We start from the raw sequence: 12647 nt of genomic DNA on the forward strand, positions 1-12647 counted from the left end.
GATATCCAGCACTGCAGTCAATTTGTTTTTTCCTTATCTAGAACATTCTGCTGACAGGGTTTATTTCTTGTTCGCTACAGAGGCAGACAACAAACAAGTCATGAGACCACTTCTCCCCACAAACTCGCTAGCTTTTTCAATGTGAAATTCTACGATTAAAGCAAATTTTATCATCATAACTCTTCTCCTTAACCATAAGGGTAAAGAAGACCCCATCTGGGCAGACCCAGACTTTGTTAAAAAGCCAGAAGCTGAGATTGTACTTGATTTTCATTTTATAATGCAGAGATCAACTGGAGTAGAGTTGCTGATGTTCGCATTAGGTAGGGTCCTTCACTTTAGTTTAACCACAGTCACCAGTACTCCATATGGCGTTGTATCTCTCTAGTCACTGACAGAATTTAATTTCCAAAGCACTTGAGGGTATGATTTGTGATATTTTAAATTTTCTGTCCTTTGTCACTGACTCTTTAAGAAATAGGATAAAGGGACAGGAATGAGGATGTCATTGAACACCTTGTCTCTCTTAACAGTATTAGGAGACAGTGCCTGGGTGGACACGACTAGGTCATGAGAGGACATTCAATGAAGACACGCCCAAGGTGGCGGATGGCCTTACCCTCTCGACAGAGTCGTCAACTGACATCAGAGTCTGCAGTCGTTTGCGCTGGAGGACGTTGGTGAACTCCATGTGGATAGGCAACATGGGCCCTGTGTACTGCATGATCCAGTGTTTGTCCATGTTCGGTGCATAGTTATAGCTGGGTGTTCTGAGAACATGCAGAAAGTAGTCATCATACAGCCTTTTCTTTTCTTTCTTTCTTTCTTTTTGTTTTTTTTCCCCAAAAACTTAGTCATTACAAGTTAAAGGTTGTAAAATAATCACTTCTGGAAGATAATTTAGTCACTGCTGAAGTGTTCTCCCAAGCATCTTGAGAACTTTCTGAGTTTGTGACACTGTTGTCTTCATTCCAAACAGTACACACCTTCTGCAGGCATGTACACCCACAGATAATACTCAGACTGTACATGGAATTAATTCAAGTTCATTTGGGCTCTATGAATACAATGTGTAAGTTATACATGAAGATAAAGATGGTTATTTCAGATGTTCAGATAGCACAGAAATGCAGAAGGAATGTCCTTGGGGTGATGTCAGCTCCTGAAGTGTCTATTACTAATTACCCTGTTAGAGCCACCTGCACATTAGTGGGATGATGGTGACCACAATCTTAACATAGTTCTTTCTCTTGACTTTCTTAAGATAATCTTATTCTTTGCTTATATGCCACCATCATGAGGTTTGTTCTTTGCTCGTGGTGGAGGTTAAAACCATTAAGATCGAGTCTGCCATTTACAGTTACCAAGAAAATACTTGCCTCATAGAGAAATCAATAAGGTTAGAGGACAAGGGTTCTGTTAACTATAGAGAAGTGGGTTTTGCTGTGGAATAGGTGTGTTCATACCTACAGTGTGTGTGTGGGGGGCGTGGTTTGCAGAGATTAATGGTATCAGCTACGCAGCCCTGGAAACTCAAAATGGTCACTTTCTCATTAAGTCTTCCCTAATGTCCATTAGATGACACCATCTCATGCTCCTGAGGTGAGGCCTGTGTTACACTATTATGCATTCATTGAATGCCTTCTCTTCACAAGCTATTAAAAGCTCACAGGGGGAGTATTTACTGTAAAGTAGTATCTAGCTTATGTTATATGTTCTAATTTGATTGTCTCGGCTCTTTTGGTTAAAGGCTCATTGTCCCCATTTTACATCTGTGGAAGCCGAGCCAGGTAAGCAAGTCACATAGTTGAACAAAGGTAGCAGAATCAAGCCTGGAGCCCACAGCGCACAAATGTTAACATGAGCAAAGCGATGCACAAGGGATGCTTCTGTCTGAGAGTGCCAGTCTCCTAGAGCAAGCCTCCGGCTGTGTTGAGGGAAGAAAGTCTGACAGGGGGCCTGGAAGCAGTCCCCGTGAAACAGGTCATTTCGGGAGACTTCGAGTACCCAGCCTGCCACACGGAACTCCCTACACAACACTGCACGGCTGTGCCTGGGGATGTTCACGTGCACACTGAGCCAGACAGACATGGATGGCACCTGATTTTCACATTTTCTCCTTTCAGATAGCCGATAATGGTAGGTGGGAGCAGATGTCATCTTGCTACCTGGTTATGCTCATGGTCATCAGTTAAGCTCTGGGGACACCATTGCCAAAGGGTACAAATGGTGCCTGGTAGAGGACATGAGTTCCCACTAAAGGGACAACGGAAGAGCGCAAAGCAACCCTGGGTGAGTGAAGTGCAGGGGGTTCCTCTAGGACATCCACAACTCAATAAGCAAATTCTCTTCGTGTGAATGTCTAGGTCAAAACAGGCCTGGATCGTTAAACTACCGAGTCTTCGAGAACCATCTGCCATTCTTTTCAAGTGAACCACTCCTTCCCATTTTTCCTCTTCCTTTTAAAGACTACGTCAAAGAGAACCTTTGAATTATCAATGTTTGCTGCCTACCAGATAAATGATTTTGGAGACAAGTGGTTCCAGTTTTTGACCTGACAGGATTCCTGCTTTCTAGAAAAGGCTGCAGTGATAAGTGGGCACAGCAGAAGGGTCCGCCTTTCCCACTGGCCATGCAGCATGCGTGGCACAAACAGGATTAGATTAAGAAGCTGAGAAGGACAGAGAGACTCGAAAATCCCCAAGCAAAGGTTTTGCACCCATGTACTGGGGCCCCCGGGGTAGGGGATTTGGGGGGGGGAGGAGTATGAGGTCAGAGCAAGACAGCACATTGGTCAGGAAAGGTCTCCTAGCCTTTTACCAATTGTGGCCCCAAAGGGAATGCAGCTGGAAGAGGTTACGCAGGGTTTCTGCATAATACCCATCCTTCCCGCACTGCCTTTGAAGTTAGGTCAGCTTAATTTAAAAATAAATCTAGTTGACTTTTTTTTTTTAAAACCACAAAACCTCAACGCAAATAAAAATTACAATAGGGAACCGACAGGCAGGCTCACGTGGGCAAATTACATCTTCCACCAGTTACCTTGATGTACTTGGCGCAGCCCCACCTCACTTTGAGGAGCCGGGGAAACTTGCAGCAAATTACAAGCCTCAAATTGGACTCCTGGATTTACCAAATGACATATGTTAAATCTGGCTTATATTAAAAGGGAGAGTTCAGGGCCTGTTGTCAAAGCTGTCCACCCTCCCCCTGTAGTTTTCTGACTTTCTCAATATGGGAGATGACCTCTAGCTTAGAAGAGGACATTCCAGGTGGGATCCCAGCAGGGATCAGGGCTCTGGGGGCACACATTTGCTTTTTAAAGGAAGACAGACAGCCGCTGCTCCCCCCCACCTCCCAAGAACAGCAGCTGTTCAGAGACCCGCAGGTGGAAGGTCCGGGTTGCTGGAATTGACAACATTGTTGAAAAGTGATCTTTTGCCAAAGACTGTGGTTGCCTCCTGCTGAGGTCGGCCAAATTCCTTGAAGATGCAGCCTTCTGTCCTCCAGTGATAATTAAGGCTTGCTTGCATAAGGACCTGACTTCAGTTTCCCCAAAGAGGGCTGGGAGCTGTCTCAGGGACAGTTTCACTGAAAGAACACTCCTTACAACTGGGAAACTGTCTTCAGTTGTCTAAAATGCTTGGTAATCAGATCTCATTCTTTCTCCCAGTTTTGATATGCTAAGACATGATTCTGGGCAGGTCTTTGGGGAGGGGGCTGGGGTAATGCCTCAGTTTCTTTATCTGTACGATAGAGAAAATGACTTTGCAGAGGTTCTTGTGAGGGCTGAGAGATTTCTGTGCCTCTTGAACACAGCTTCGGGTCGCATTCTACTCTTGTTTCCCGGTAAGCTAGGATAGCTCAATTGGGTACCCTGCTCTCCCTTTGCATAGTGCTCAGGCTAGCAGCTCCGGGCAACTGTTCCCTCTGCGTCCTCACACACAGACCCAAGCTCCCAGGCACAGAGGTCCCCAACCCCAGCTGTTACAAGAACAGGTGAGTTGTTTTCCCCATGGAAAGGGAATCCTCCCATCTTTAACCTTTAGCTCAATTGAAAGTATTTTCCTTTCTACTGAAGAATTGTTGAATATCAGTTTATGCTGCAGATACAGTCTGCTCATTAGATGTATCACAGAAAAGTGGCCATCACTGATTGTCTCTTTAAAACGGAGAGGACAAAGGATCAGATCATTGCTTTTTTGAGTTTCTGTTCCTTCCATACAAAACAAAGCAACAAATGACCCCAGAAGTATCGCTGTCTCAGGCTTGGTAACAATTCCTGCCTGAAGTGAAGGGTTCAGACAGATGTGTCTCCCACATCTTCAGCTCCCCACGGACTTTCCCTGCTGCAAAGCTTTGGCCTCTTGGGCCTTCCCTGTGTGCTGTTTCCCCCTAGTTTGGCTTTTGTGGGTGTCTTGCTCAGGACTGCACCACATGCACACACCTGGCCGCTCAGTAAAGCTCACTCTTCAACAGGATGCTAGTTTTCTGCCTTGTTTGAGTCATTTCTCCCTGAGTTACTTTTTGACTAAAATCAGGAAAAAGGATTCTGAAAAAAAAAATCAATAATAACACCTTTCTCTTTGGTGGGTAGTTTTTTTTTTTTTTCCTTTTTCTTTTTTTAAATAATAGGATGATTCTTAGCAGCCAAGAAATAGCTTCAAGAAATGCATGTGTTATATATTAAATTCATATTGGGGAATCATGAACTTTGTGGTTCCTTTTGAATATTGATGACCTTTGCTGTCATTCCAGTGAAAATAAATTTCTTTTGTTGATGTGTTGAACATCTGTTTTCTTCATTATTTTTTAGTTGCAAACACCAACAGAAAAGGATGCTGATAGTATTGTTCAGTGAGTGGTGGGGTAGGTCTCGTGCAGAGTGAGGACACGCCTCCTACGCAGTCTTCCTACACACTTAGCCTTGCATGGGAGACTTGAGACCTACTCTCCCAAGCCAAGTCATCTTCAATTTCATTAAAATGGAGCTTCCATAATTGACTTTATGGAGATCTGCCCCACCTGACTTCAAGTGTCTTTAGGCAGAAAACATTTGAACAAATGCAGAGTGAGACCAAATTATCTTGATTATAGGCATACACTAAAAAGAGAATTGTTTAATGATGCTGGAAATGCCCATTGGAATTATGCAAATATGTATGGTCCACTTTGATATCCACTGTGGCTGGGACATGAAGTGAGACATGGTCTGGTGTAATGGGCAGGACAGCTGGGACACGGAGAGGTGGCATCTGCCCCTAACTACTTATGTCACCTGAACAAAGCCATTTAGGCTTTCAGTAAAGCAAACAACTAGGACTTTGTTTATTTATTTATTTATTTATTAAAAATTATAGAATTAAGAGAATTGCTAGTTGCTCTTTGAACTCTTAAACATTTTTTGAAGAATTCTAGTACTATACCAGAAAAATTATTTTCATGTCAGCTAGCTGGTGAGGTCAACATTATTCACTTGGTAAACAGGAATTAATTTTACAACTACATGAGAGCCAGGCTCCCTTTCGAAAGGGCTAAAGAGAGATGCTTTTTGTCTCTGCCTTAGGGCAGAGCTGCTAGGTCACCATTCATAGGCTGCGTCGTGTGACTGTGTTCCTCTGGAACCACATTGCTAAGTTCAGGAATTTAAGTTCACTGGGTTAGTCTTAAAGTGGAAATAGCGGTGTAGGTTTATAAAAAGGGGAACAGTTCTGCTCACACTGGAAACTTGTTTAGTATTTAAAAATTCATCTTCAGATGCATAACTTACGGATTTTGTGTGTGTGTGTGTGTGTGTGTGTGTGTGTGTGTGTGTGAAAGAGATAAGAATACAACTTCTTTTCAGGCCAAGACATTTTATAAAGGTTTATTGTTTTTTTGGGTTTTTTTGTTTTTTGTTTTGTTTTTTTTAATTCTGTGTGTATATTTACGTAGGGTGTGTACACGTGAGTACAGTGCCCTCAGAGGCTACACGGGAGGTTCAGTGCCCTGGAACTGGAGTTACAGGCTGCTTGACATGGGTGCTGGGCCCTCTTGGATGCTGAGTCTTTCTTCAGCTCCAAGATGGGGTGCTTCTTCACAGCTCCAATTAGCAGCTTGCTCTCTCGCCTCCCCCTCCCTCCTCTGTCCTGGTCTTTGTGTCTCACTCTCTTTGTCTCTGTCTGTCTCAGCCTGTCTCTGTGTCTCTGTGTCTGTCTCTGTCTCCCTCCCTCCCCTCCCCCAATGAAGTACGGAAGAAACAACTATTGAAACAAAACAATTAAAAATCAACCCCCAGAGCGGATGGGGTACAGTGGGTGGCAGGGGCACATTATCTCGGGGTGGAGAGTATGAGGCCAGACTTATTTCCTGAAAGTTTAGTAGGGGCTCTGCCATAGGGAAGGGTTTCATGATAAGACTTTTATGTGGATTTCCGTATTGGAGCCTTTCTTGTATTTCTTGGAGGCCAAGACAGCCTGAGCTACTGTCTGATTAAACAGGACCCCCATGTGAACAAGGGAACGATAATCCGTTCCTATTCTTAGTTGGGAGGCATAACCTCTTCCCTCAGTTTGTAAAGCCAGTGTGCAGATACTGAATGGGCCTCTCTCTTTGTCAAAGAAGCAAATACCATGGAAACTTGATCCACTCTCTCCAGTGTAAGAGGGTCAGCTAGCCACAGCGCAGGGCTGGATGAAAGGGATCGGGTGATGTTTGGCCACCTAGGAAGACCTGAAGCAAACCATCCACATGACTAGCTTCCCCCACTAGAGGAGTCTTCAGCTCCATGCAGTTTCCACAGGGCCTGCCAAGTATTTCTGCAGAGCACTTCACTGCTTGCATCCCATTGCTTGACTGCATTGCTAATGTTTTCACTAAGGAAGCCAGCCATTCAGTAGCGCCACACACCGCAATCTGCAGCTTGTCTTCAATTTGTCTCGCTCCTTTTATTGGAGGACTGAACTCTGAACCTGTGCACCCATTCCCGCCCTTTCTCTATCAACAGCCAGGGAGACCTTTGCAACAAGCCATCCAGGAACTCCAGGCCTGTTGGAGGCAAGGCATGCGCTTTGTGTGCTAGGCACACAAAACCCAAGGCTTAGTGGCAAAGACATGGATTCACTCAATGACTGCACGCATGTTCATATCCTGTGGCTGGTAATGTTCTCCTGCCTGGCAATTGTCCAGAGAAAAAAATTGTACAACTAGAAACAAAATGACAGTTTGGGTCTGTTCTTTTTATAACGGCCAGGTGTGAGAGGTCCACTGCAGTGAGTTCTTAGCTTGTCAAAGGATTTATCCCGTCATTACAGGGCAAGTGAGGGCTTGTTTCTCTATTGGCTCTTTTTAAACCATAAGTTAGACAGCATGAAATTATACTATTTTTTTGTGGGCCAATCATATTGACATTTGCCTATGGCTGATCTTAGTAGAAAGATCAATGAGAATGATCACCAGCAATGTGGCTTCTATGTCTTCATGTGGAACTGTGACCTCTGCGACCTCTCTGAAGTCTTGTTTTTGACATCACATCCATGTGCCATGCTTAATCCCAATTATCCCTGGAGGCTGTAGGGCTAAAGACACTGCCTGTGGACTTAAGGAGGACAGGTGAGACAAGCCTGCATACTTTCCTCTGCCAGGCAAAAGGTTTTGCTTTGTTGGATCAATGTGAAGGACACCATTGGCTCCTTAGGAATATAAAGGGATAGCCCAACCTTTTCTCATGTAAAGTCAGCTCACTTGGTTCTTATTACCATACTGAAGTACAGATTCACAGAGGTTCCCAATAGTCTGCAATCATTTCCCTATAAGCTTTATTTCTTATTACTTTATTTGGACCCCGTTCTCCAGGGCCTGGGCCATGTCTTAGAGCAGTGGTTTTTCAACCTTCCTAATGCTTTCAACGTTTCGTTACAGTTCCTTGTGTTGTGGTGACCCCCAATTGCGAAACCATTTCCGTTAGGAGAGGAGGTGCTAATGCTAATTCAACAGAGGAAGCCCCATAACTGCAATCTTGCTGCCGTTATGAACAGTGATGAAAATATTTTTGAAAGTAGAAGTTGGCTGGAGGGGGTCTCGACCCACAGGTTGAGAACCAATGTTTTAGATTCTCTTGCATGTGTCCTTGACTCTGCCATAATCTGTCTCTGCATTCTGCTACCTTCCTGGTCCTAGAGTCTTTTGCAAACATGCCACCTCTCCTTCCTGGTCCTCTCTGAATGCCTGTTGGTCCATTCCTCCGAAAGACACTGATGCTTCCCCTCGATACTCTATGGTGCTAGGATTCTTGCTCTATGCTTGACACACTGGCCCTACTAGTACTATGACTATCTGAACACTTTCCAATCTTCCCTGTGAAACTTGGGTCTGGGAGAATTTACATAAATCTTTTAAGTCCATGTCACAGCCCCACTTGGCTGGTGGATCTCAAATAAGCATGGTTGTGCTTCAGTGAAACCTTATTAACACAAGCTGGATTTGAACCCTTGTCATAGTTTATTAGTTTTTAAGGGGTACCCATTGGTTGTTCCTTAACCTGTTTCTGCTGTGTGATAACCTTATAAAGTATAATTTTCAGTGTAGAGCCCAAAACTCACTCTTCCAAACTACTGCTGAGAGCCCCATCCCCCAAGCCCCACCTGGACTCCTCTCCGTGTGCAAGTGTTGTCTGTAAACTTGACCTAGCTGTCAGGACCCTTTGTGTGGCTGGTTTTTATATAGGCTTAGGGCCTAGCCTTGAAGCTTCAAAGGCAGGCTGGCCTCTAAAGAACCATGAAATGCCGTATCTTAACAACCCTTCCCTGCAAAGGCTGTAGAAAGTCATCTTAGGACAGGAGGGTGCCACTGCTAATTCAACAAAGGAAGCTACACCAAGTGAGTGCTGATTCAAAAGAGGGGAAAGGTGAGTTTCAAGGCATTACTGAAGAAGCCCGAAAGATCTGTTCCTCCACTGAACGGCTGCTTACTGAATCTGTAACTGAGCAACACCACGGAGCCACCTGCTACTAGGATTCATTCATAAATCCATCTGTAGACTCAGTAACAGGGGAAGGATTCTGTCCATATAGTTGAGTCCAAAACAGCAGCTCATGGAGACCAGTTGCTGGAGCAACTGTCTTGAATGTCTCCACCTTCTTTGCATTCTCCTGGGGACACTCAGTAGGTGACCCTCTTTGCCTCCTGTACTAAGTCGCTCTGACCTCTTTCCTGTTGGTCTTGGTCAAGTAACTCAGGAAGGACAGTTAAAGAGAGATACTGAGTAAGAATAAAACTAAAACTTCCACACGGGATGCCTAATACCCAGCAATTTTATTAGTAGTTACTTTTCTATCTCCCTAAGGTCCTTCCTGTCTGGGATCTTAGAAACCCGGGGAGACGGACAGAGGCCGTCCTTAAGTACAGCTAGATCATGGACCAAACTCTGAGGTGTCTGATAAAGGTGCCTTTTGAATGGGTGTGCTTTCAGCAGACCAGGAACGAGCTGCCCTGTGTGGAAGGCCGCATATTGGGCGTGAAGGTCGGGAGAAAATGTCTTCTTTGCTGCCAAGGCATCCAGGCTTTCCCACCCTTGGCCAAGGAGGATGCTCAGCACACTGCAGCTCTCTTGTCTCCCTCACCTGCGCTTTGCCCCGAGGGCCTCCCCTCCTCTCAAGATGAAACATTAGGTTATTTTAAAGCCGTGACCTGAGAGGGCCTCCCAGGCCGGCAACTAGAGTTGCCTTCTGCACAAGCCTGATTGAACATCTGCAGCCAGGCTGCTCCTGTGTTCCCCAGGAAAGAAGATAAAGCCCCATTTCTATAGCCAGAGCAGACAGGGGCCGCACTGCGGCTATGAAAAGCAAAACGTTCCTACTCTATTAGTACTGTTAAGTCATACCCCAGAATATCATTTATTCCACCAAAAGGAACTCTAGGTGGAAATTGTTGCCATTTTCCTTATAGGAGCCCCTTCAGTTAGTTACTGGCAGACCCGGGGATGCGCTGCCCAATCAGAACCGCCAGCACTCTCTTCCTGCAAGACTGGTTGGCGGCTCTGCCTGTCCAGTGCTGTATACCTCAGTTCTCACATTCTGTCACTGTACAGAGCTGGCATTTGTCCCCTGGGGCTACACAGAGTGGAAAGAAAGAGGGTGAAGAAGAGGATGGGTTGGGGAGCACAAGCAAGGGCCAAGTTCGGCAGGGTGCACTGTTAATTTTGTACTCACATGTGTTGGGAGGCATTGGGGTACAGTTTTGAAAACTGTGGGGCGGAGTCTTCAGGGCCGTGTGGTGCTGCATGGCTGATCACCATCATAATGGGCCTATGGGGATACATTCTCTTAGACATTTTGAAGTAATTAATGCTCTCGTTAGTGATTAAGTCTGTGAAGTAATCCTGAAACATACATTTGACACAAAACAAAAATTACAAAAGGTGACATTCAAGATCACATTTGCACACCTCTTCCCTCTGAATCTACCCATTGAGTAAATAGGTAAGGTCTAAGCAGGAGCCAGAGGAGCCCCCAAAGGAACCAACCACCTCCAAGAACAGAGAAAATAGGTGGCTGTTCATTTCTAGGGTAGCTGGCTTAACAACAAGGGTGTGGGGAGATATGTACCATTCAGAAATTAGGGAAGAAAAGAGGCAAGTTGTGTTTGCCCAAGATAATGATAAAGGCTGGCAATACAAATTCAACAGCACATGAAACACCGGATATGTATCTCATTCTCAGATTTCATTGATGTAATTCGTTGGCAAAACATTTAATTACCGCAAGGGCAGGAAACACCCACACCCACTCCACATTCACAGCCTCAGAACACACACACACACACACACACACAGAGGTGGGGGGACACACACAAATGTGCAATGCCAGAAAAGGACCTTTTCTTTGAAGTACCCATCTACCACCATCTATCTACTCGAAGGCATTGTCAAACTCGCAGGGGGGTACAGGGACAGGGTACAACATTTTAGCGAGTCTTTCACTTAGAACACTTAAATATGAGAGCATTTGATTTTCTGCAGCTTACTCTGTGTTAATTGTACAAAGAAAGTAATAAGCTGCTGGGGCTAAGTTTGATTTGCTAATAAAATGACTTCAGCCATGGTTTAGAGGGCGGGGCGTGATGCACATTTGGAAGTAGGCAGGGAGGACACTGAATGACAAGGAAAGAGAGGATAGGAACTTTAATTAAGCCACCTGCTTCCTCTGTGTGTATCATTGGCCCAAAACTCTAGTGTAAACTTTTGTCAGAAACTCCTAGGCAATGGTCACAATGTCAAAGACTTCCAGGCACAGCTGGTTGCATGTTGTAGAACAGCTGCTGGGGGAAGCAATCCGTGTCACAAGTCCTTGTTAGGAAAAGTCCAAAGGCTGTCCCCCCTTTCCATTCGGGAGTCTGTTTAATGTCTTTACACGTGTCACCCCTCTCTTACACACACACACACACACACACACACACACACACACACACACTCCCACTCCTTTATAACACACTGTCTTTGACACCTAATCAGCCGTGATAATGAGCAGGTCTCGCCGATTTAGGATTTGGAGAGATTCGTGATTATTTTGTTCTCCTTGGGACAACAGGGGATAAAAGGTTAACAGCTTGAACAAGGAGCATGCATCCCCACAGGTCGAAAGTGACAGCAATGACAACCTCTGTGCATGACTTGCATCGCTTGTTCCCAGCCAGGGAAATGACCCAGGATACAGGAGTGGTTGAACCACTCACTCCAAGCTGAGCTTTCTTGTCTTTTACAATGAGGGCATCGCTCTAACTTTGCCTCCACAGTCCCTGCTGGCTTGACTCTCAACTCTGATGGTGGGATGCCCATCAGCAGTGTGGGTGAATTCGTTTGTTTTCAGAAGGTTAGAAAAGACCCAGACTTTACACCTCATCTCTCTGCAAGTCCACTGTGCTGTAATCAGGCCAGGCACAGAGACACTGGCACGCCAGGCACAGTAACCCAGTCCCCTTTCCCTTTCTGACAAATACCTGGACCTGTTGATGCAGGCGCTAGACCCAGCTGCTTTTTGGCATTTCCAGGAAAATGAGATGGACATGCCCAAAAGGAAAGAGTATTTTAGAAAAATTACCAAGCTGAATTTAAAGCTATTCCTCCCTTCAGCTTAAAAAAAAAATCAAGTGAGTAACCATAAGAACATATTTGTGATTTGCTGGGCTTTCCCAAGCACCCCTGGTTGGCTGCAACTCACTATGGAGCCCCAGCGGGTTCAAACTCTCCACCCATCTGCCCCAGCCCCAGTTGGCAACACTGTGCCTGGCTTACTTAGGTAAGTTTTAAAATCTAGGAAGGACCTAATTGTTTGAGATCATGGGCAGTTTCTCCAGGTTGATTTGGAAATTCTAAGACTGACAGCCTTAACTGTTATGAGCTCTCACTGCCACAGGGCGATGTCCTTGTCACAAATACTAGGCTTCATCAGATGGCAGTAAAAGGGAATAACACTACACTGGGGAATGCACTACGCTGCTCTTATTTTCACATGGAAGGCTGAAGCCACAGACAAAAATATACTTTCAGCACTGAAAATGAAATGGCACAAGATTATGCGGACGAGCTCTCTGAGAGAGGGACAGACAAACAAGGGAGGGGGAGATATGATTTTCCTGATGGCTCTTCCATCAAAGGCTGATTGCCTTTCATC

At 45.1% G+C, this 12647-nt stretch overlaps 1 protein-coding gene across 4 annotated transcripts in view; it reads right to left on the bottom strand.

The window, feature by feature from the left end:
• Sulf1 (sulfatase 1) overlaps positions 1–12647 on the bottom strand; it is a 163119-nt gene that overhangs the window by 40393 nt on the left and 110079 nt on the right. For all 4 annotated transcript variants that reach the window (XM_021221956.1, XM_021221957.1, XM_021221955.2 and 1 more), the window contains 2 exons: positions 10188–10357; positions 620–770 (listed from right to left, as the gene is read on the bottom strand). In XM_021221956.1, coding sequence (XP_021077615.1) covers positions 620–770; positions 10188–10357 — 321 coding nt within the window. The remainder of the gene's footprint in view (positions 1–619; positions 771–10187; positions 10358–12647) is intronic.

Source organism: Mus pahari, chromosome 22, assembly GCF_900095145.1.
Source record: "Mus pahari chromosome 22, PAHARI_EIJ_v1.1, whole genome shotgun sequence".
NCBI lineage: Eukaryota > Metazoa > Chordata > Mammalia > Rodentia > Muridae > Mus > Mus pahari.